Genomic DNA, 24,663 nt, shown 5'->3' with positions numbered 1-24,663 from the left:
CCTGCAGAAACAGGAACAGCATCAACAGGAGAAAGTAGTAACACCTTCCTGTAGATCCTGGTGTTAAAACTCCCTTTGGCATCAGAAGGATTAAAAGTCTGATGCTCCATGCTGCATGTCAGCAACAAAACCCCTAAGAAAAGATTCCCTCCCCACTCCTTCAGCAATTGCTGCCTGTCACAGAGGAATAACTGACCCAAACCATTGCTAGGCTGGAGCTGCATCTTTCCTAGACTGCAGGTTCTGTGAAATTTTGGCTTTCCTTCCCTGCTGCTTCAATTGCCTGATATGCAACAGGGACACCTTGGCAGTGGGATTGGAGTGTGCTTGCAGCATGTTGGTTGACACCCATTCTCAGAGCCTGGGTCATTGATAGCCTGGGTGTCACCCAGCCAAGCTATGAGGCTGCTGCCTCTTTGTCTGCCCCCATTAATTTATTAGCACTTATTTTTGGAAATGGGATCCCTTGGATACCATGGTCCTGCCTGTCTAAGGTGTTCACAACTGGGGGAACCTGAGAGCAGCACAGAGCCACAGAGCCTGGAGGGTCTGAATCTGTCCCCACCCTGACATGGCTCCCACTTTGAGCATCACCCAAAGCCAGCAAAAATAAGTCCAAAGCCAGAGTATTTTCCTTACCATTGTCTCAGTCTTGCTGCTGCTCTCTCTGTGATACTGCAAATGCACTAATCCTTTAGCTGGATAAACCCTCCTCCAGGGAAGTAGGGCAGACCTGTCGCAAGGAGCACAGCACAGAGAGAAATGTGTGATGAGCAGAGCCACTTCCCTGCACATCACAGAGGAGGGGAGGGAGTCGGCAGTTTTCCTGCCAGGGTTTGTCCAACAACAACCAAAGGTGTCAGTCCAGCGATGGGACACAATTGTACATAGGTTGTATGGGGCACGAGGAGGGGCCACCAGGGCAGCAGGACACCCGAGAGGCTGCTCCTGCAGCCTGGATAGCGTTCCCAGGACAAGCTGCTGTAGCTCTGCCGTCGGGAAGGTGAAGGATGAAGCATGTCCCACCTGGAGCCCGCAAAGCCGAGGCGTAGGGCGTCCCGCCGTCACTGCCCGAGCCGCCACAGCCTCTGCCTTTCGTCACTGCTCCGCTCAGGAAACTGCCTAGAGCCGTGCCAGGAAAAAGAAGGGGAAATGTTCTCCTCGAGCAATTGTGTCCCCGTGAGGACATGTATGCGCCAGAACAGCCTTTCAGCTGCTGTTGAGCAGGAAGGTGGGGCCGGGAGCGCTGAGCGGGGCACGGAGCAGCCCGAGGGGGAAGCGAGGGGGCTGGGGCGGGGGCTCTGGGCGGCAGCCGCGCGTCCTGGGGCGCTGCTGAAGGCGTCCCCCGCCGGGTTCCCCGGCTCCGCTGCTGCGCTGACCCCCGGGCCGGGCCGGTTCTCTCCCCCGCCCAGAGCTGGCGCCATGCCCCAGCGGTCGGGGGTCGCTCTCAAACGGGGCGAAACCTCTCTCCCAGCGATCCCGCTCAAACCGGGAGGGTCCCCAGGGCCCTGAGAGCCGCCCCCCACCCGGCGCAGCCCCCGCCGCGAGCAGCCTGCCCCCGCTCCGCGCCCCGGAGCCCCGCCCCGGCCCTCACACAAACCCCGCCCCGTCTCTCAGGGTCCCAGCTCGGGCACCCAAGCACCGCCCCTCCCCAGCTGCCTCTCTTCGATTGGACATCGTTCCCCGCCAGTCAGCGGAATTCCCGTCATTCATTGGCTGTCGTTGACGGGTCTGGCGCAGCGCCCGCCTCCTGCGGTTTCTAGCGGGCGCTGATTGGGTGGTGCGGGAGCGCCCCTCCCCGGCTGGGCCGCGGTCGGTGCCGGGCAGGCAGAGGGTCGGCGCCGCCATCGCCATGGGCACCCGCGACGACGAGTACGACTATCTGTTCAAAGGTACGTGCTCAGCAGGGCCGCGGCCGCCGCACCGCGCCGGTCTCGGCCGGGACCAGCGGGCCGCGCGGGCCCGGGGCGTCCGCCGCGGCCTTGGTGCGCGGGACGGCCTTGGTGCGCGGGACGGCCTTGTGGGCCCCCGGCCTGGTCTGAGCCGGGGCAGAGCCGGGGGAGCGGCGGCAGAGCCGCAAGGGCCTGCCCGCTCCGCCCCGGCCCGGCCCGGCCCGGCCCGCGTGGGCTGTGCGCCAGCAGCTGGGCGGCTGCGATCCCCCGGAGCCGCGGCGGGGAGCGGGCGGGCCGCGGGCCGGGGCTGTGCCCAGCCGTGCCTGTGGCTGTGTGGAGATCGCCTGGTGTCGAGTCGGAGCTGCAAAACCGCCAGCTTCGGTGGAGCTCCTTCGCATGTCCCCGCTGAGCGCCGGTACCGGGAGCCTGGGAGCGGAGCGGCGTTAACTGGCTGTGCTGATGGGTGTTTGCCGCCTGCCCTGCCCTTTCCTGTGGCATGTCGGGCTGGCCAGGGCTCTTGTGAGGGCTCGGTGCTGCTCCTCCTGCGCCGGCTCCGGGGACAGCCGGGGGATGCCATCCCGTGGGATGGCTGCGGGATCTCTGTCCCGTGGGTGTTTCCCCAGGCCGGCCTGTCCAGGGGCTCAAGCTGCCCAATTTCCCGGAGCAGCCCACAGCTCTGCCTGTGAGGCCCGAGGAGCAGTGCAGGTGGGTGTAGCACCCTCGGCTTTGGTTTCCTCGCCTGTTTTGCACTAGATCTACTGTTGGTAGAGTGGCTGAAAGCTGATTTCCATCCCCAGAGTTCGCTCTTGGGAGGGGCAGTGCCGGCGGTGCTGGGGCGGTCTGTGAAGGCTCTGGGGGTCTCCTGCTGCTGTGACAATTTCCCAGGCGTTCGATGTCTTTGTACCTGGACCCTCACAAGGGCAGCAGTGATTCTGAACTTGTGGAGCAAAAACAAGAACAGTTACTCATCTGTGGGAAATATTTTATAAATATATTTGCCCATTGCTTTATTTGTTTTACAGTGGGTTGAATCTTGAAGACAATGGGGGAAAAAGCCCTTATTTCTTCTCCGCCTATAAAGCAGACAACCAGACTGTAAAAATATACTAAACTGTCTGAGTCTGAAGTAGTTTCCTTCTGAAGTCTGTTTCCCAGGTGGTTTAATAGCCAGGAACTTGAAAGCCTAAAAATTGTACTTATTTTTTTCTTTCGCTGAATAGTCAATTAGCTAGGGAGAATGCATTCATCTTGAAAATACTTGCTTTGAAATGAGTTTTTAATGTTATTTGGAATGAGACTGAACCTAAAGCCATTTGGTCAGGATCTGTGCTGTGGTGATGCTGGCAAACTTTGTAGCACATGATAAAAAACTGGTGAGAGAATTGTCCTTTTCTGTGCATCTTTTGGGAGGGGTTGTTGTGTGGATTTCTAAAAAAAAAAAAAAAAAAGTAGGTAGAGAAGGATTTCTTTGTGGGTTTGATTATTTATCTTTTCCTTCTTCTGAGGCTTTTTGGGACTAGGCAAAAAATAATATAAATAGGACCAAGTGGGATGAGTGCTCTGCTGTGGGACCAACTCTCCTACTTTTCTTTTTGCCTCCTTCAGTAGTAGAATTAAACCTCAAGGACAGTTGCTATAATGATGGCCAGGACTTTGTTTGGTTTGTGGTTTAACCCCTTCTTAGCTACACAGATGACTTTTGAACTATGTTCTGCCAGTCTGTGTAGTAGTTGGAGGTAGAAATAATGATGTAGGAGGATCTTAAGTCTGGGAAGGTTTATTTTTATTAAATTTAAAGCTTGACTGTTTCCCCTGCCACCTATTTCCAAAGGACAGCATGTGAGGACAGCATGTGGCAGGCAATGACTAACTTAAGGTTTGGGAGCAGTCTGGGATTGTGAGTGATTACAGTCAGATCTGCTCTGTTGACCTACTGCTTCTTTGTTCCCAATTTCCCTTTTTTTCTGTGTGCATCCCAACAGAACTGCTTATTTTATTGATCACAACAGAATATTACTCTTTACCAAAGTGCCTAAAGCATCCTTTGGGGGAAGGAGCCAAGGTTTGTATGCAGGGCTGTGTGGGGTGTGAGGCTGCGAAGAGCTTGTGCCTGTGCTCAGGGATGTGACCCACGTGGAGCCAGCAGTTCTGGCCTCTATTCCCAGTCAGTTTTGTAGCAGGAATGGTGAAAAAGCAGGGACTTCTCAGGATGTGTTTTGAATGCATTGATTTGGAATTGAATTCGTAACCTTTGAAGAGCCGTTAAAAGTGTTGGAAGCCTATTAAATGTGAGCTGCACATTAATTTTGCTCCCAAGATTAGCTACTATCAGTGTTTATTTTAAAAATTAAATCTGAGATTGTGCAGATGTGTGCTGGCTCATGAAAAAGGCAGGAAAAATCAGCCATAGGGCAAAAGAGTGTTCTTTTACTTTTGTGGGAATTTAGACTGCTCTGATTAGTCTCTGTGTAGCTAAGGCTGTGGTTTTTAAAAACAAATGTGTATCCTGTTAGTCACCAATATCTGGCAACCTTATGTACTTCAGATTTATCTCAAACTCTCATTAGATGGTGTCTGCCAGAGGGAGTCTTAATCTTCTTATATACTCAAAAGTATATATTCTTTTTCCCAGATGAATAAATGAGTGTTTTTAGAATTCTGTCATAAATTGATCTGTTTATTTCCCCTTTCTTACCAGTGATGTATGGCACTGGAATTTTCATTCTGACTTTGGCTTGCTGTGTACAAGGATGTCAGTGTCCAGGGCAGCTGTGTGGGGTGGGATTGTGCTGTAGCTCTGGGTGTTGCAGACACAGGAGGCAGAGTGAGGTGGTGACTGAGTTGATGGATGGGTGATGTGGTGGTGATGCATAACCCACAGAGTGGCAGGGGGTGCTGGAGGAGAGGGAAAATCGGGAATAATGAAGGAGCAGGATTCAGGATATAAACAGGGCACTGTGCAAGGCTTGTCTGTGTGCTCTGGGCCATCTGAAGGTGGCTGGTGCTGGTTTTTGGTTCATGTCACTGCCAGGATCTTTTCATCACCAGTGTGGCCCTTAGGGGCATTTTGAGAGTGAGTTCCTCGGTTCTGGTGAGATGTGTTTAGAGAGTATTCAGACTCTTAAGCTCTCATTTGGAACTCTTTCCTTCTCTGTCATGACCTCTGAATTTGAACAGGCAATACTGTGTGGTGGTCTGTTACCAAATTTAGAAACTTTCCCAAGATCTAATCACTTAGTCCAGAATGTTGAAGGTGTCTTCTTGCTCAGCTCCTGTAGAAAATAAGCTTGTAGCTTCTCTCTGCGTGTGGGGCCCCCAGTCTTGGCATCTTTCTCCTGAAAGTGAAAATGCCCTTTTAGTGCTCAAGATTGGGTATTAATAAGAAGCACATGGAAACTCTAGGAATGCTCTTTATTGAATTGGGATCTGGTTGCCTTCCTGTGACTTCTGAAAAATGCTCTCCTAGAAGCTCTGCTGGAGTGTGGGGCAGCACGGTGAAGGGAGCCTGTGAATAACCAGCCAAAGGAGCACAGGACCCCTGGAATTTTCTTCCAGTGACAGATGGAGTTAATGACCTGGGAGCCATTTGCATGGTTTATGCCCCAAATTGATACTTTTAAAATGCCAGAGCCTGAGAGATGGCTAGAATGTGGCAAGGCTGTGCTTTCTCCAGCTGCAAACTCATGGGAAGATAGCTCCTTCAGAAACAGCTGGAAGCCTCAGGGGTCTTCCAGTCTGGTCTAGCTTGTGTGGTGGATATTGTTACTTTTGGTTCTGGCCAGGGCTTTGCTGTAGGATGGAGCCTACTCCAGCCCCAGCTCCCTGTGCAGGATGGGCGACCTCTGCCTGTTCTTGGACAATCCCATGGAATTAGTGATGAAAACTGTCTGGAAAATAAAGATGACAAAATCCTAGAGTTAGAACTTGGAATAAAATCTTGTTTTTATCTATCTGTTCTCATACCCTAAAAGGTGGTTTAGGCTGTTTGCCAGGGCAGGCAGAGCCCTGTGAGGAGCTGGTTGAGTTCTCCTGGGTGGGAGCTGTGGTGCCTTGCCACGCTGTGCGGGCTGCCCGTTCCTGCTGTGCTGTGTTTTGCCTGCTCAGCTGTGCCAGCACGATTGTCTGGCTGTGCTCTCAGGCAGATGAGCTGCACAGGGGCTCTCCAGCCTTCCAACAATGGCCCTGTGCAGCAGAGCCAGGCTCCAGCACCAGCCGGGGAATGTGCTCAGGGCTGGGATGGCAGCGAGCTGGAGCAGGGCTCCATCCTCCATCAATGGCCTGAGCAGAGAAAAGCTGAGGCACCACTGAAAGACAAGGATGAGCCTTGGCCCTGGGAAAACACTGGTGAGCTCATTCTGGAAGTGTGCAATGAGAAGGTTCTTCTGTAGTTGCTGGGGGGAAATTGGGACTGTTTTTTGTCCATGTCTGCTTTTCTGTAGGAAAAGCAGACCAAATGAATGAGGAAGATCAGCAAATCTGTGCTTAGAACTGGAGTAGGAAATATTCCCTGGGTTAAAGAAGCTCACAGAGGCTGGCTGCCTTTCTTCCTTTTTTGCTGGAGCCAGGACACTTGAATTCCAAAGGGTATGTGATAAGAGTGTTTGTGAGAGGAAGGGAGCTTGGCTCAGCTGTTTCAGCTGTGTTTCTCTCTGTTGTTTCTTGCTCTCATCTGTAAGCAAAAAAGTAGAGGGAACCTCCTGCCTCAAGATGTGCCTTTGTTTTCACAATTCCTTTCAGGAAAGCTGGGTTTTGTGTGCTGAAGATCTCTCTGCACTTACATTTTCTGTTATCATGGCAACACCATGTGTGGGGGCAGAGGTTTCTAGCTCATCTCTTACTTCTCATGCAGTCTACTACAACTTGTTTTGTTGGATGAAGTTCTGCTTTGCTTTGTATCTTTTTTGTAGTACCAAATATCTCCCGTTTTCCCCTTTTTGTGGTGAACAGATTTATTAATTAAATTATTGAATTAGAACACCCTATATGACTCCAACAGGGACTGCAAATGATTGTTTACTTACCACGTTTTTTATTTTTTAAAATAAAAATAGAGTTCACTTACACTGTATAAAGGCTTTTGTTGGGCAGACAAGTGGCCTGTTGCCATGTTCTTGCCTGTAGTGTTTCTTAAAATGTGGGTTGCAGCCTTCCTGTGCCAAAGGTTGAGTGTGTGAGAGGCATGTCTTACCTCTGCCTGCTGCAGTGGTTGGGGCTTCCAAAGCACTGTTTGACTTTGAGAGTCACTGTAGCAATTTCTCATTTTCACCTCTGAGGACCAGGCAGCTACTCAGCACAAAACAGCTTGGGGCTCTCCTGGGCTTGGAGAAGCAAGGTGTGCATAGTAAAGACTGTGGTGTTGTCTGTGTTGTCTCTCCTGTGTTATCTGAGTGCATTTCTGGTGGGTGCTGCCTGCCAGGCCACACTGCAGCCTGGAGTTGGTGCTGGTGTGAGAAATTAATTGTGAAAATAATGTCTTTGCTTTCAGTTGTGTTGATTGGAGACTCTGGAGTTGGGAAAAGTAATCTTCTGTCACGTTTCACACGCAATGAGTTCAATCTGGAAAGCAAGAGCACCATTGGGGTGGAATTTGCCACCAGGAGCATCCAGGTGGATGGGAAGACGATAAAAGCACAGATCTGGGACACTGCGGGCCAGGAGCGATACCGAGCCATCACCTCAGCGTGAGTACCCTCCCTGTGCTCCACAGGAGCAGAGATGCTGCAGATAAATGTCTGGGTAGAGAGTGAAACACACTTGGCACACATGACAACGTCATTGTGACAGACTTAAGTGTGGATCCAAGTCATAAGGTAGCAAATACTTTTGTGTTCCCTTGATTAATATAATGAAAGTACGTTTTAGATTCTCATGTTATGGTTACGGATGACAATAACAAATGACAGCTTAAATCAAAACTGTGGGAAATTCTGTTGGAGTTTTGGGATTTAGTTTTTTGTCTGTGCTGAATGTGCTGCATTCATTATGTGGAGTGAGTGTCATTTCAGATGGAAGCTGGGTACTGTTGGTATCAAGTTTTGGTCTAGGTATGGTGGCTTACTGTAACACCCATGGCTTCTGGTCTCGACTGCCTCCTTAGTCTTGAGATTGAGGGTATTTTTAGGAAAACCTGCAGCCACAAAGTCCTTTGAAATCTCAATGACTTAGCATTAGTCACAGCCCTGAAAATTAGATACATGAGTGCAGACACTGAATAGCCAGGAAGTAGGAAGGGAACAATGATAGTGCAGGCTGTGCAACATTGGGCACAACCCTGGAGGTGAGAAACTCTTTCACCTGTGGCACCTTGTTAATCTGCAGAGTGGTTTGACCTGTACCTATTTCTATGCTGGCAAAAGTATCCTGCAGAGGACAAAAAGCAAATCCTTTGGTCAGACCTGGTTCTCCAGAGCATTTTTTGATCAGTGAGTTGATTTTTTATGTTACAGATGTGTATCAGTTTTTAAAGGTAAAAACATGTTTCTGAGTCATTAATGGATTGAGCCATTAAACTCAAGGTAAAAGGAATTGTCAAGATGGGAGAAAACCAGGAGACCCTGAAGCCCAAAGGGAGCAGTCTATAGGGAAAGGGATGCAGAAGCAAATGTAAGTGACAATTTCAAATTGCATATTTTCTGGAATTGTTAGTTGACTTTAAGAAATTTTTTTGTGACCCTTGCTCTTGCTGTAAAAACTTCTAGTCTAGTCTGGGTCATCAACAACAGGTTTTACTGCTGGGAGTTAGTGCAGCTGCAGTCCTGTGATCCTGCCTCTCCTTTGTGCTGGCACTAACTGCTGCTTGACACATCACTCAGCCAGTTCAGCCTGCTCGGCCAGCAGAATGCCAAACACCAGGGAAAAGAGAATGATTTCTGCTGACTTGGTGCCCTGACTCAGTTCAACAACATGTCAGACAGGTGCTGGCAGAACTGAGGAGAAACTGTAGGATTGTGTGGAAGAGAGATACGGATGTTACAGGATTGCTGATACAGATTGGCTTGTGTTGAAATGGGCCCAAACCTGCGCTGAGGAGGCAAACCCTGTTCCTGGATTAGAGGTTGGTGGGTAGTGAAAATATCGTCCAGAGTCCCCTCTTTAATTTGTAGGAGGGACAGGAGATAGTTGAAGGATCAGGAACAAATACTGACATTTTATTAAGGGCTGTTTTCCTGGAGAAAGTTAGGTTGTAACTTCACAAAAACCTCCCAGCTGCAGCGATTCTGCTATGGTGAGTTTTCCTATACACAGCTGGAGCAGACAGGACATTTTCAGTCCTGGTTTCTGGAGGCTCTCCAGCATTTTGGTACACACACTGGACTTTTTTAGAAATGCTATTAGAAGAAAGCCCTGCATTTGGAACTTGGTCTTAGGCTTTGAAACCACTCCAACAACAGTGTCTGCATCAGCACAGCTTTTTCTGACGGGGAGCGTGTTATGGAGGGCGGGATGGGCTGGGTGCTGGTGTGGCTGGGACAGAGCCCTGCTGAAGGGCTGTGCCTCCTGTTTTCAGGTACTACCGCGGTGCTGTTGGGGCTCTGCTCGTCTATGACATTGCCAAACACCTCACCTACGAGAACGTGGAGCGCTGGCTGAAGGAGCTGCGGGACCACGCCGACAACAACATCGTCATCATGCTGGTGGGCAACAAGAGCGACCTGCGCCACCTGCGGGCCGTGCCCACCGACGAGGCCCGGGCCTTCGCAGGTACGGCTGGGGCTGCTGGGGTCTCACCGTTTGTCCAGGGCTCAGCTCCCACCTCCAGCTTTAGTTTGGACCCTAAAAAAGGCAATTAAGATGTTTTGTTAGTTTTTGGTTTTTTATATTGAAATATCTTGACTTATTAACTAGCATGTGTGGTTGGTTTGGGTTTTTTGGAGCATTCTCTTTGCCATTTTTAGTTTGCAGTTTTCTGTTGTTTTTTAAATCTAGTGGTAGTACATGTTTTTGAAACACTGTCCTTGAGCTGCCTGATAGCTGAAGAATAAACACTTCTTCTAACAAGGCTAGAAACAGTAAGCAGCGTTTGGAAGAGAGAATATCAAAATGAAAATAAAAAAAAATCACAATATAAAATTCCCATCCTTCCTTCCTAGAGACCTGCTTCTGCTGAGTAGATATCAATGTGGACAGCTACAAATGAATGCTGAACCTTCTCTTAGATGGGGTGGTTGCTGCTCTAGAGCACTGATGCATGTAGTGGTGTCATCTAGTCTCATTTAATGCAGCAATCATCAGGTTTGAGAATTATTATTTGTTGGGAGAAGTCAGGTGAGTTATGTAAGATGCTGCCACTGCATTCCTTCTCTCTTCCTTACCTGGCAGAGCGCTGGTCACATGTTCTTTTGTCCTGAAAGGCCTGGGCACATTCAGCTTTTGTGTGGCTGTCAAGCTTGGAGGTGGAATGTAAATGTACAGCTTCTAAAATACCTCTAGAAATATTACCAAGGCTTGCTTATATACACTCTCTGAAGTTTGCTGGTAAGCAAGTACCCTGAGGGTAATAAAGCCACTTTAAATTTTCAGATGGAGGAGAAGTGCCCCAGATAGTCTCTTACTTTGGTCACTTGATTCAACTTCTTACTTTTTAACCCTGGACTTCCTCCTGAGGCTGTTTTAAATTGCTAGTGATGCTCTAATTGTTGCTGTTTAAGCTCCATTACTGAAATTTACCTGTTCCTGGGCAGGTGATACAGAACCATTCTAGGTATGGTATTTCAGTGTTAATCACTTTCTTTTTTTAATAATAATTTTTAAAAATTGCATTGTAAGAGGAAAGAAGAAAATAGACTGTTTCAGGGGGTCATTGTTATTTGGAAGTGAGGTCTGATTAGGAAAGTATAGGTCTTTTGATCTTGGGATTGCAGAGGAGAATTGTGTCTCTGTAGCAGCTGATGTGCTTTTTCTGGGGCTCTTGCTCAAGGTACCTGTGGGTGTGATCTGTAGCCAGAAGAGAATGGTATTTTGTGTTGTTTGGCTGAGCAAGGGCTGCAGTGGGGAAAATGTTCTTGCACTTTGGGCAAAGGAAATGTTGCTGAACTCCAGCACCAAGGTGTTCCTTGTGCAACAAGGAAATGAGAAAAAATTACTGTGCCCTGGCTGGTTTGGCCTAAAGTAAAAGTTAAAAAACCTCAAAGTAAGTGTGAAATAAAGTGTCATTAATTTGTTTAACTGAACCACTTCTTGTTTATTACAGAAAAAAATAACTTATCTTTTATTGAAACATCTGCTCTGGACTCTACAAATGTAGAAGAAGCCTTCAAGAACATCCTTACAGGTATGGTTTGTTATGGATTCAGAGGAGCAGCTGAGGTGGTGGATCTTCTTCATGGGCATAGTCTGTAGTTTTCTGGAATGTTTTGGAAATGAGTGGTGGGAACAATGGTTGCTTTGCAAGCTTTCTGATCTCACCTTTGTGTTCTCCCTCCCACCCCATACACCCCTTTCTGTCCCAGGTGAGGGTTTCTGTCTCCTGGAGGTTTCTATCTCCTGATGTTCCATAAGTTCAAGCTATTGCAATAGCACTGTTGTAAATCTCAGCAGTGAAGCCCCAGCCATGCTGGAAGTTAAATGTTGCAGTATCTTCTCTTGCACCAAAGCAGGCTGGTAGCATTTTCAGCCTACTGAACTCTTAGTCTCAGCTGATAGCAAAGGTGGTGACTGCACTGCACCAACAGTATCTTCTGCAGAGAAGGACCTGGGGTTTCTGGAGGATGTCAAGTTGACAGTGAGCCATGGGCAGGGACACCTCCCACTGTCCCAAGCTGCTCCCAGCCCTGTCCAGCCTGGCCTTGGGCACTGCCAGGGATCCAGGGGCAGCCCCAGCTGCTCTGGGCACCCTGTGCCAGGGCCTGCCCACCCTCACAGCAAAGTGTTTCTTCCCACTATCCCATCTAGCCCTGCCCTGTGGCAGTGGGAAGCCATTCCCCCTTGTTCTGTACCTCCAGGCCCTTGTCCAAAGTCCCTCTCCAGCTCTCTTGGGGGACTGTAGTTGTTGGTAGTCTGCATTAAGATCTTCCCAGAGCCTTTTCTTCTCCAGACTGAGCAACCCCAACTCTAACTCCAAGGTGCCCAAGTGTGGAGAGATTTATTAATAACTGGTTAGCGGAGAAAGGCCATACTGACAGACACCCAAAAAGAGGCAGACAGGAAATAAAGGGTACCCAAGCTGCTCCCATAGGTAAAAGCCTGACAGATGAGGAATGGGCTGTATTTGGTGCCCAGCAGATCTGTGTTATTCAAGAGCCACTAGTGAAGCATCTGGAGTGTGAGGCAGAGCCAACTGCCCAGAGCTGGAGCTGGGCTGGTCTTGCACCGTGTAGCAGATTTGTGGCTGATCTGGGACACTTGGCTGGATTTGAAGCAACTTCCCTGGCACTTTGAGAGAGTATTTTTTATTTTAGTGTTCTGAGTGTAGTTCAACAGTCACCATGCATCCTGTCTTCCCTTGCAGTGTTGTCCTGAGACTGACCCAGGTTAGAGATGCTGGCCTCAGGCCACTCTAGGAGAGCCACAGTGCTGTAACACCTCAAGCTGAGGTCAGGCCCAGGCAAACTGAACTCAAACCCCTCTTTCACAGCACCTGAGCTCCCAAAAGTGTTGAGATTGTCTGCTCAGGTAGCATAGGCACATGGATAATAAGACTGAGAAGTCCTGAAAAGATTATTCCTAAAGTGATTGCACCTGGGGGAGAATCATTCTTCTAAGAGAGAATGAACCTAGGAAAATGTGCAGTGTAGAGTAGTGAGTTGGGAACCACCACAGGGGGCTTGGTGGTGGGAAGAGAATGGGAACAGCAGGACAGGAGTTCCCTTACTGGACACTTGTTTGAGGAATCACTAACAACTGGAAGAAAAAAAACCCAAAACACCCCCAAGAGATGCTACACCAAAGCAAAGGGGGCTTGGCAACCACTCTAAACAGCTGAAATTCAAATACAGTACTGAGCAGGAAAGAAAAAGGTGTGACAGCCTCTGAACAGCCCTCCTCCTTCCTTTAGCAAAGATCTGTTGGTAGCCAGTGACAAGACTGGCCTTGAGTTAAAGGTTTTCATTTTAAACAACATAAATATATGTTGTGCAGATTCTTAAAAAAAAAAAAAAACAAACAAAAAAAAACCACCAAAAATCCCCATAAAAAAACCCTGCACAGTCCTCTGTGATTTTTAATCCTTACTAAAGGCTTTGGGTGTTGCTGTTTTGGAGTTGTGACTCTATGAATGTGACCATAATATTTACCACAGACTTCCAGGGAAGTACTTGCCCTTTTCCTGTTTCACAATGGAGGGAAGTTGGAACAAGGGCTTATAGTCAGTGAAATAATTTAACTTAAAAACCTTTCCACTTACTAGACTTCTGCTAAGTATGCAGTTGAAACAGTTTGTTTGTGAAAGCTTTTAAGTTGGCAATCTGTCTTCAGTGGTTACAGCTTTGTGGATCTGTATGCTTTCAAACATTAAGTTAGTTTGAGTCAAATAAATTCATTTGGAGAAGTCTGGGGCTTTATGGACCCATGCAGCTTTTACTGTCATAGGTAGGAAAACTGATGTGTTGCAGAGAGGAGCATTGCTGTTCCTTGGTAGGAACACTGATGTGTTTTAGGGAGGAGCATTGCTGTTACCTGGTGGCAGCAGTTGCTGGGAGTGGAGGTGGACATCGGGTAACCTGTTGCTGCAGTGGAGGTTTCCCAGCACCCTGGTGATTGGTGTTTCTAGAGTATGCTGCTTGCTTTTTTTCAGTCACAAAGATGATGATTCCCTGTTTTAGAAATGAGCAATCTTGCTCCTTTCCCATTTGAAAACCTATTGGAATAAGATCCCAATATTACAGGGGAGATTGTGCCCGGGCTCGTCTGACCCTTGCTGCTGGGCCAAAGGCGGCAGCTGTGGTGTTTCACCTCAGAGACACTTTTGGCTGGCTGGGTGTCGCAGCTGGGCACTGAAACAAACCCAGGCTTGTAGAAACTCAGTTTACCTCAGGTGGAAAGGCATCAGGCTAAGGTGAAGAGGAAAAGGAGACTGATTCTGCTGGAGGGTTTATATCCAGAGTTTTATTCCATGGTCACAGATGTCTGAATCTTGGTAACAGCTCCAACAGAATGCTGAGCACATGGTTCTGGCTCAATTTAAGCCCAGGGACAGGGGGAGGGGAAGGGACAGGTGAGCACCAACCAGGTGGGAGGAGGAGGGTCTCAGGGGACGAGGGACACACAGACAGGCCAGTGACCCCAGGCCTGAAGGGCATCCTTTGAACCTGACCAACCACAAGAGGCCTTGCTGGAATGTTAAGCCTGATTGACAGAAGTCACTCAGCAAGGGGGAAGGGAGAGAGGTATTGCCACACCTGGGAAGGGACGGGGGAAGTAAAACAGGAAGTTGCAACACACTGCAACAAAAACCCTTTTAATAATCCCCATTTTCATGGAATCATTGAAAAAGAACAGGATAGGAAGTGCTATTGTGGAAGGCAATGAGGACTCTTGTCTTAGTAACTTTTCCAGACAGAGCTGTTGTAGTCATTCCAGAGCTGGAATGCCAGCCAGATGTTACACACCACATCTGATTAGCCTAGATTCCCTTTCAGAGCCCTCAAGTTAAAATCTCCTTCTTGTCAGTTCTGGCATGTTCTCACCGTGTGCTGTCCTTGCAGAGATCTACCGCATCGTGTCGCAGAAGCAAATCGCCGACCGGTCTGCGCACGATGAGTCTCCAGGCAACAACGTCGTGGATATCAGCGTCCCGCCAACCACTGACGGACAGAAATCCAACAAACTCCAGTGCTGTCAGAACCTGTGACCTTCTCTAGATGACTCTTGTGCCCTCCACTTTGTCTGTGCTTCATTTAGAAACCTGTGTGCACTTCCTATCTCCTGTGATTCAGTGACTCCCTCCTCCCTACTTTATTCCATTCCCAAGTCTCCCCTCTCATATTAGAGCTTTAATTGTAGGGCTAACATCCTCCTGCCTCTGAAACCCCTTCCATGTGGTGACTTCTGGGCTTGAAATGTAGTCACTGATCTGATAGACATGTTTGTGTTGGAAAATCTGCTGCTGGATATTATCCCATGAAACACTCTTATCAAATAGGCTTGTTTTGGTTTTGCTAGGATTTTTTCAGTTTGGTTTTGTTGTTGTTGTTATTTTCTGGGAGGGGAACAATGGGACTTGACTCTACCAGTTGAAGAAATAACTATATTTAGGTGACAAGGTTTTTTCCTCCCATAGTCAGATATCTCTTTTTCTTGTGTTTCTGTAAATGGGGGAGAAATTAAACTAGCTATCCTGCCAAATGCTCTGTTTTCTGTCCTGATGAAGTCTCACAGTGAGGATTTTAGTGGCTGCACACATATAAGAGAGCTGTTGAAAATAACATTACTTATTCTGTAATTACCCCTAATACCGTTAGTCTGGCTGTGTAGTTTACTGTTTCCTGCTTGGGAAATCTTTCTCTATTCTTGTTTATTTGGGAACAATGAAATATGTCTGCATTGCTTTCTCTGCCACCATGAATGCCTGTGCAGGCTTTATGAAGTGGCGTAATATTTATTCATGGCTTATGTTAATCAGTTAACATTATTGTACAGTAAGTGCCAGCACATTGATTTCAGAAACCTTTTGCAGCCTGTACAAGTAGGCTTCTTTTTGTACTGTAGGTCAGTGTCTGAAAGCAGGATCTGCGCTAGTTCCAGGGTTTTTTTTTTGCATGCTGCTTTTTCTCTAGATCTCTCCTGCCCCTGTCTGAGTGAGTGAGGCAATATTTTCATGTCACATATATACCTGCACTTGTAAGGGTTTTGGTTGTTGTAGAGAAACACAATACTTTATACATTTTGTAAAACTTCTGCAGATCCATAGTATCTGGAACTTTCTCTTCATGATCTTTCACTATTGACCTCTACTAAAATGCATAATATTAGGATTTCACATAATAACTACTAATCTGTTGTTTTCTTCTTACCGTTTTACTGAACTGCAGACTGTAACTCTTAAATGATTGTACTTCACTGATGTAACAGATTTGTCATCGGCAGGGCTAACTACTATAATTCTTCATTGTGCTGAATGGGAAGAATGTTACCACAACTTTGTGTAGTCAGTCTCTTGCTTGCTTGTGCAAATCTCTGATGGCTTTTCATCACTCACTAGCTCTTGCACACTTGTATCCCCTCTGGTGTCCGCTGAATGTTCTGATGGCAAATACTGGGTGAAATGATCTAAAGGAAGAGCTGGAAACCACCTGCTGCTCCCTGAAGGCTTGTGGCACCATTTGCAGTGAGTTTTTGCTCTGTATTCTGAGCCTGTATCTCACTGGATGAATCCCAGCTGCATATTAGTGAGTTGATTTTTCTTTATTGATACAAAGCAAATATGAAACTGTGAATTGTGCTTGAAGAGGAAATCTGACATTCCAGTCTCAACTGTTCTGTCTGGTTACGTAATAAAATTAAGGGCAGTTAACTCTGATGGCTTTTCTTTTATAAGATTTCCAGACCAATGCCTTTAATTTTGTACTGTATGCACTGAGAGGGCTCCAGCTCACAGCACAGGATGCACGTGGTGCTGGCACTTTCACTCTTCAGCTTTGTTTAGAGGTTCCCTTCAAGGTTCAAGGGTGCATGCTTGCATGCTGATCCCATTGAATGAGGGTATGAATTCCTTGGTAGGCATCACAGGACTCTGTCCTAAGGGAGTTCCAGTTCAGGAAGCACTTTCAACACTTGGTATTTGCTTCACTAGCATTCTGTTGAGAGAAGGTGGGAACTGGGATATCTCCTTTTTGGTGGTCCAAGACCAGACCATGAAGTGCAGTCAGTGTTCAGACAGCTGGCAATGAGAGAATGGAAAATTGTGAAATACTGAAAATATTTCATTTGAGAACAAGTGGACACTGGTGGAGCTGGGCTCCTTGATTTTTGAACAAACTTTATATAAAGAAATTAGCTGGACAGCATGAGGAGAAATTGTACTGTTAAGAAGACTTATTAGTTCAGTGTGATGTATTAACATGCTTACTCTGCAAGTCCTGCTCTTAACATGAAGTTTCTAGAATCAGTCTGGCCTGGTGAGAGAAGCCAAGAAAACAGTTTAGTCACTTGCTTGTCTCTTCAAAGATTTTCTTTAGTCTTTGACTTTGTGGAAGGCTTTAAACTTTGCTGCAGAGTCCCGGTGAAAGGTCAGTGTCTAGGGCTTAAGTGCAGTTAAATTTATGGGTATTGAAGAGCTCTTGAACAACTCCATTGTCCAAAGCCCCTGAGCACTGGTGGACCTTGGACCATTCTGTTGTGTTGTGTGGCAGGGAGGGGCTCCTGCCCTTTGTGGGGCACACAGGGCAGTGGGTGTGTGCACCCATGCAGCTCCTGAGAGCCCTGGGAATGGGCTGGGGGCTTTCATCTGCTGTGCTCCCTCCCTACGAGACAAGGCTCTTCTCCAGGCTGCTGTGCTGCTCTCCAGGCAGAGCCACAGCCCTTCTGTGGGTTTGAGGTGCTCCTGCCCAGACTGAGCACAGGGCTGTTTGTGGTAATAGAAAAAGGACATTGGATCAGTTGTGCCAGGTTAGGCCATGTTCCTGTGCACAGACTGGGGACAAGGCTTGTGATCTGGGGTTCCTGGTGTCCTGATGAAGCATTGTGTGCTCCTTAGAAACTGCATCCACACAACCCAGCCCACTACTGTGCTGGAATTACTGAGGGGAAGACTTGGAGGAATCCTGAGGAAGCTGGAAATGCTGGAAGAGCTGTCTGACATTCAGAGAAGCTCTGCAGTAGCCCAGACTCCTTATGCATGCTTTCCTGATGTGGAAATTACAGACTACATGTAACCTCAACTTGACTGCTTCATCCCACAGCTTTGCTGGCTGTGTGTCTCTCAGTATTACTGTCAGGAAAAAAAAAGGTTATAGCTCTCTTCCATCTGCCCCAAGGGATTTGAGGGCTAAGTTTGGCTTTTGTAAAATTCCTGATAACAGGAAAGCTGCCTGTGAAAAGAAGGAATGTGTGCTTTGCTTGCTTTACTTGGATGTTGAGACTGACTTTCCTTTAATATTGAAAACACTACAAAGCCCTGAGTACTGCCACCTGTGTCATAACACAACCATCCTACTGCTGTCTAGAACAGCTCCTTCAATGCAGAATTAGGCAGGAGTCTGTCGTGCTGCCTCTCCTCTTATGATGGGGAGGGTGAAGGCCAAAATGCATACATAGGAGTGACTTGGTCCTGAGCACACAAACAGTGAATTGGTAAAATGAATTCCTTGGGCAGATCAGATCAATCCAGCCTCTTTTCCTGCAAAGTCATTGCTTCCAGACAGGGGAGTTAGTCTGGGATCTTCACTGGAGCCTGCACAGAACGAGGAGGTTTGGTTCCTAGGAAAGTTTTTAAGCTCCATATTTGTATAAACATAAAAATCCAGTTGATGAGTTACGGCTTGCTACTTAGTTACAAAGATTTCAGTGTGTGCTGTGGAGGTCAGCTCTGTGGGGCCAGGGATGCCCCGTTTGGGTGCTGTCCTGTGACTCCCTGCTGACCTCTTGTGTGAGCACAGAGCTCTTGGCTGGCTGTGGTATGGCTTGGGCTGAGCTTTTATTTGAACCGGTAACTTAACACAAGCTGTTGGAGAATTGTACAGGAGGTATTTTTGCTCCTGGTGCTTTGATCCCTGCGTGCTGTACTGCTCCACAAGGTGGGGTGGGATCTGCTTCTGGTTGAGTCTTGCCGAGGCTTGGTGCTCATTTCCCTTCCAAGCAGAAGGAAGAACTTGCTTAGAGGTTCTGGACTCCGTAGAAGAAAAGAAGATCCCAGTGAAGTGGCTCAGTCACCTAGGGAAGATTTTTTCCTCCATAAAAGACTAAAACAGTGTTAAAGGTAGGGGCTTGAATTTCAGCTAAGGAAAATCAGACAATTAATTGGAGGTTAAGACGAACTGTCCTTCAAGTAAAGCACAGTAAGTGGGGGCTGAAGGGTGGATTCTCTTTACTTGCAGACTCTTAAATGAAGTTGGTGATTTGTGGAATGTTTCCATGGAATGAGTATCTCCAGGGCTGCACTGTTTCAATAAATAACAGCAATTCCTATTTTACACTGATCAGATAATGCATGGTAGTGTTGACTATCAGGCTTTGTAGGCTATAAATAGTAGTGGGCCTTTATGCAACCCAGAAGAGAGGTTCCTTTCATTTACTTTTATTCCTGGTTCCTGTGTTAAGTGCAATTCACTTTGTAAATAAACACACCACTCGATTTTTGTGCATGGTTATGATGTATTGTGGATATAAAGATTGCCAAATCATACCGTCTGTGTAAAGTTCTGTTCCAGACACAACTGCAGAATAAGCTGGGGGGGCTCCCGAGCCAGAGCGCGGGACGGGGCGGGGATGCCCCTGCCCGCGCCCCGGGAGCGGCGGGACGGGGTTCGCGCTGTCCCCGGGGCTTTGCACTGCCGCAGGGCGCCGCGTTGGGCGGTGTCCCGGTGTCCCTCTGTTCCCGTGTCCCGCGGTCCTCGTGTCCCGCGCTGCCCGTGTCCCCCTGCCCCGGTGTCCGCCTGTCCCCCTATCCCGGTGTCCCGCTGTGCCCGTGTCCCGCGGTGCCCGTGTCCCCCTATCCCTCTGTCCCGCTGTCCCGCGGTGCCCGTGTCTCGCTGTCCCTCTGTCCCGCTGTGCCCGTGTCCCCCTATCCCCCTATCCCGCTGTCCCGCTGTGCCCGTGTCCCCCTATCCCTCTGTCCCGCTGTGCCCGTGTCCCCCTATCCCTCTGTCCCTCTGTCCCGCTGTGCCCGTGTCCCGCTGTGCCCGTGTCCCGCTGTGCCCGTGTCCCCCTATCCCTCTGTCCCGCTGTGCCCGTGTCCCCCTATCCCTCTGTCCCTCTGTCCCGCTGTGCCCGTGTCCCCCTATCCCTCTGTCCCTCTGTCCCGCGGTGCCCGTGTCCCGCTGTCCCTCTGTCCCGCTGTCCCTCTGTCCCGCTGTGGGGCCGGCGCTGGCCGAGCCCTCCCGGGGCTGGGGGCGGGGGCAGGGCGGGGGCGGGCCCTGCGCTGGGGGCGGAGCAAGAGGGGAAGGGCGGGGCCCGGTGGCGGGGCGGGGCTGAGGAAGGGCGGGGCGTGGCCGCAGGGCCGCCATTGGCCGCCGGCCGTTGCCAGCGGGGTCGCGTTGCTACGCTAGCGGGTTACCCGCAGTCCATTGGACGCTCGGGAGCTGCGTCAGAGCGGTACGGGCGGGGGTTGGCGGGCGAGCGCTGGGGGGCGGGGCCCGGCGGCCGCCGCAGCCGGCGCTGGGGCGGCGCGCGCCGCGCTGAGGGGCCGCGGGCGCCGGGAGCGCAGGTACCGGACGGGGGGGGGCGGCCGGGCCGGCCCCACGCCCCGCGCCGCGCCCACCGGCCCGGGCAGCGCTCCGGCGCGGGGCTGCGGCCGCGGCAGCGGCGTCCCGGCCGGGCCGGGCCGAGGCGGGCGGGCCCGGGAGCCCTGACAGCCCTCCCGGTGTCCCCGCCGAGGGGTGGCCCCGGTGTGCGGCGCCGCTCGTGCTGGGGAGCCGGAGCCGCGCTGCAGATCTCGGGGCCTCGCCCTCGGAGCGGCTGCCGCCGGCCCCGCTGCCCGCACGGGCCCCGTGCGAGACGCTGCCGCCGGTACGGACTGCGCCGTGTTCGCTGTGCGGGGCCCCGCGCCTGAGCCGCGGCTCTGCCGGGCCGGGGCGGGCTGCGCTGGGCTGGGCGGACCCGAGCCGGGCCGGGCCGGGCCGCCACTGCCCCCCGGGAGCGCCGGGGCTGTCGCGTACAAACAGCAGCAGCGACAGAAGTGCCGGAGGTTTGAGAAGCGCTGTTTGTTCATTAGATTCTTCTTCCCTGGGTGTGAGCAGTGATTAGGAAAAGTTTTCTTTGCCTCTGGGCTCCCGTACCTTTTTTTTTTCACATGTTTGGGAGCGTTCTGGTGCCTGTTTTGCCTCCTGATCACACAGCCACGCTGCCTCGTGTGCAGAGATTTCCCAAGAGAACGAGCTCGGTGTCACAGCGCAGCTGAAGAAGTTGCTGCAGTCCTGTGCTGGAGCAGCAGCTGCTTTCCTCCGTGGTGTAAGCTTAGGGTTTGCGATGGACTTTACATAAACCGGCAGTCTTGAACTTTCTGTCTCGCTTAAACTCAGGTTTCTGAGCCGATTGTGACAGGCCAGAACTGCTGGTTTGTGAGATTTATCCAAGGGACAAGCCTGTGGCTCTTGTCCAGGAAGGTGATTGTGACATGGGAAGCGTTTTTGTTGCAGTCTCAAACACAAGAGCAGTAAAGTTGCTCTTGTTGTCTCGAGATCTGGTGGGGGGACCAAGATTACAAACCAGAACACCATGCAGTGGTCTTGGAGGCTTCTGGAGTGTGAAGTTGCTTGCATGTAGTGCCCTCAGAAATGGTGCCACCAAGGCATGGGGTGATAGCTCTGCACTGCATGGTGCTGCTGGACCGAGGAGAGTTTAGGCTGTTGTCCTGTTGGAGGGAGCTGAGCAGAGCTCGAATTTTGCAGGCAGGCAGGTGAGGTGTTGCATATTGGGATGATGATGGTGAGCTGGAAGTGTCAGGGTTATCCGAAGCAGCTGTGGCTTTTTATTCTGCTTGTTTGTATTCAGTGTTCTGTCCCTGCCCTGATGTGTGTGATGAAGATCTGTCAGTGGGGATGTGATTCTCATCCAGCCCTGTGGCCTTTATTTGCTCATCCCTAAGGGACTGTTTCTGTTCCTCTCTTAACCCTCTCTATTACCAGCCCTTCATTTTCCTTGGCACTCTCATTCTCTTGCTCAGCTCTCCTTCTAACAAGCATTTATCTCTGTGTCTTTCCCTTCTGATGCAGTTTCTAGCACTTTCTTGACCTTTTTCCAGGTTCTGGTTGAGAATGCCTGTGATGTCGCTGTGGTTGGCAGCTGCTTTGGCTGTGGGGACATAAAGCCCTGCTTGGCTGCCACTCCCACGTGCACAGTACAGTCCTCTGAACAGCTGGACATTAGTCTTGGCTTTCCAAAGCTAAAGTGTTTGAACACTTTTCTGCATCTCCAAAGGATTATGCAGGGGAGTGCTTGGAGGCTGGAAGTGCCCTGGTTTTTCAGGTGTGTTTGAAGCTGTGATGGTGTGTCACCCATCAGAAACAGAGGCTCAAAGGGAAGAGAGCTGGGACTCTAAAATCCCTTTGTCATATGCACTGTGACAGTGAATTTAATAATTCTAGTTGAGGACAGAAGGTCTGATTCCCCCCAAGCACACACAGGGGAGCGTTGCAGGCAGCCTGCACCAGTAGGGAAGTGTTAACTGCCAAGAATAGAGCAGGTGGCACAGGGAATGGCCAAGTGTCACCCTAATGTGTAGTTCATGGACACTCTATACCAGCTATATAGCTGGGGTGTCTGTGTGTGGTTAGCTGATCAGCACGACTGCCTAAGTGGAAACAGAAAATGGCATCAGAACTAATGTTCCTCACTTTGGATGTGCTTGCTCTGTTTTGCTGTGGATTGCACAGGCTGCAGGGTGAGGTCACGCTGTGCTGGACGCCAAGGGGCCATGCAGATGAGCAGAGCTAAATGTACTGACTGTGAGCAGCTTCCCACAGAGTTCTTGCCTTCCTGGATGCTGGGAGAGGCCCTTTCCTCTTCCAGCTGATTGATGCTGGCCTGCATCAAGCAAGTGTAGCACACCATGTTTCCCTGGAAGAAAGTAAGCACTGTTTCCTTGAAACAGCAAAGTCAAAATGCATCCATGGCGAGCTGAGCCTGGTATGGGCTCTGAGACTCTGTGAGTCTGAGGGACTGTTGCAAGTCCTCAGGGTAGGACTTTGTAGTACTTCTGCAGGTAGAGGCACAAAGCAAAATGAGCACTTGGGGACTTGTTTCACTATTGTTTAAAATATCTTGGTTTTTCACACTAAGACCGCAGAAGCTTTTCTTAGAGAATGAAGGGAGGAATCCAGCACTGTGAACTATAAACTACATGATAAGTTTATTTTTCCTCCACTTGCCTTTGACTTAGCTTTGGATATTTGGAGATTTCAGAGTTTCTCTTTCCAAACTAATTTGTTTTCCCTTCTACACTGAAGTTTGAGCTGGTGTGTCTCTTCTCCCTCCCAGTCTAATTTACTCTGGTTAACCTTATGGTTCTGCCTGCTCTGAGCTCCAGCCTTTCCCACAGTAGAGAAATGGTCTCAGTTAATGACTCTTGTCCTCTTGGAAGCGCTCTGGGCACGTCTCAGTGAGTGACACCTGGGCACACAAGCCATGAGGTAAAGCCCTGGGACTGCTTTCTGTGAAGGGAAGGAGTGCAGCACCCAGCCAGGGTGGGCCAGTGGGTCTCCACAAAGTCTGTCCGTCAGCTTTGCTGGCTGCTGAAGTGACGCATTAATCTGTGCTGAGCCTTATCAAGCGTGGCTTATCAAATTCATGGCTTATCAGCACAGTTCATGTCATGCACGTAAACAGCAGGATCTCCACCTCTCCAGTCCTGGTCTTGTTCTCTGCCCAGCTCCAGCTGTAGCAGCTGTTCCCTGGAACCTGTGTCTTTGTGCCATCTTTGTTGTAAGTAGACCAGCTCAGCTGTAGCTCATTGCAGCAGCAATGCAGCTCAGCTGGGAGATGGGGTTCCCCCCTGCAGCTGGTTTGGGAGAGCTTTTGGTGGCTCATCTTACTGGGTGAAAGTAGGGAAGTCACTCCTGAGTGTCTCAGGGTCTTGTGTACCTTTGCTGGGGATGGAATGTGCCTCTCCTGCTGTGCAGTGACAGCCTGTGAGAGCCCTAAGCACTGAAGGTGAAGTGCAGAATGACAACGTCCTGAAAGCAGGGACTGCTGGCATGTCCTGGGGCAGGGACTGAACCCTGCGCATCCTCCAGTGAAGGGAGCAGCCCAGCAGGAGCTATACTGACCTGCAGCTCTTCCTACCCATCTGCCTTGCAAATACTTTTCCTGGCCCAGGCCTCTCTAGAAAGGTGTTACAGTTTGGAATCTGTCATTTGCCCCCGTTTCAAATAGATAGGCATCTGTAAGTTTTATTCCAGATTTTTTGTAGCAATTCTAACGAAACTTTTTAGAACCTGACATGATTTTGTGTGGTTAACCTCCAAGACAGAAGTGCTGTAAGTGCAGTTGCAATTATAATCAGTTGTCACAAAATTAGTGATCAAAGCTGAAAGAAACATTCTCCTCCAGTTCCTAAAAAAAGGAAACAAGGGACAGGGAGCAGCACTGGCTCAGGAAATAAAAGTACAAACAAATCAAACTTATCTTCTAAAGCACTTTTCTGCAAAAAGGAGAACACACCAAGCTCATGTAGTCTTGGCTTGAACAGGGATTTCTTTGTTCAAAGCTTTGAGAGCTTTAGTTCTGTTTCAGCTGAAAGCTTTTTGGGGTTAGATTTGAGAGTGGTGGGAGGGGAAAGGTAAACTTCATTTCTGGACTGTTTTCAATTTATTTCCTCCCAGTTTTTCTTGTGCTTCCCTGCAGACAAATCAGACAAGGCCTGTGTCCAGAAAAACTAAAAATGCAGCCTAAGCAAAACATTGCAAACTGAACTGAGAGAGTTTTGCAGCACAGATAGCAGTTCTGAAGTTTCACTTGAGGATTGAGGAGGGAAGCAGTAAGGAGTGGGCAGAAGGGAGGCAGGGGTGCTGCTGGCTGGGATCAGTGCCTCCTCCTCTGGCTGGCCACGGCCATGCTCTCACTGGGTGTCTGTCTGCTCTGGAGCTCTGGTGACTCACACGCTGCCTCTGGTGGTGCCTTTGCTGGAAAGCTCTTTGAAAGCTGAACATTCTGAAGAGATTTGTGATACAGCTAGGTTGAA

The 24,663-nt window shown here is 49.5% G+C and overlaps 2 protein-coding genes across 3 annotated transcripts in view; both read left to right on the top strand.

Moving 5' to 3' along the window:
* The first annotated feature begins 1,778 nt into the window (after positions 1-1,778).
* Positions 1,779-19,168, top strand: RAB11B (RAB11B, member RAS oncogene family). The gene is made up of 5 exons (XM_058821150.1): positions 1,779-1,892; positions 7,378-7,573; positions 9,400-9,593; positions 11,083-11,163; positions 14,534-19,168. Exons 1-5 carry the CDS (start codon positions 1,853-1,855, stop codon positions 14,677-14,679), a joined length of 657 nt encoding a protein of 218 aa, XP_058677133.1. The 5' UTR covers positions 1,779-1,852; the 3' UTR covers positions 14,680-19,168.
* A 1,209-nt stretch (positions 19,169-20,377) lies between these two features.
* MARCHF2 (membrane associated ring-CH-type finger 2) overlaps positions 20,378-24,663 on the top strand; it is a 32,487-nt gene continuing 28,201 nt past the window's right edge. Inside the window, exon 1 of one of the 2 annotated variants that reach the window (XM_058820971.1) lies at positions 20,378-20,492. The gene's annotated coding sequence lies outside the window, so the exon portion shown is untranslated. Of the gene's footprint in view, positions 20,493-23,366; positions 23,406-24,663 lie in introns of those variants that run through there. The other variant, XM_058820972.1, reaches the window with a different exon arrangement.

The sequence above is a fragment of the Ammospiza caudacuta genome, chromosome 28 (assembly GCF_027887145.1).
Source record: "Ammospiza caudacuta isolate bAmmCau1 chromosome 28, bAmmCau1.pri, whole genome shotgun sequence".
Classification (NCBI taxonomy): Eukaryota; Metazoa; Chordata; class Aves; order Passeriformes; family Passerellidae; genus Ammospiza; species Ammospiza caudacuta.
This window is presented reverse-complemented; position numbering and strand designations above follow the sequence as displayed.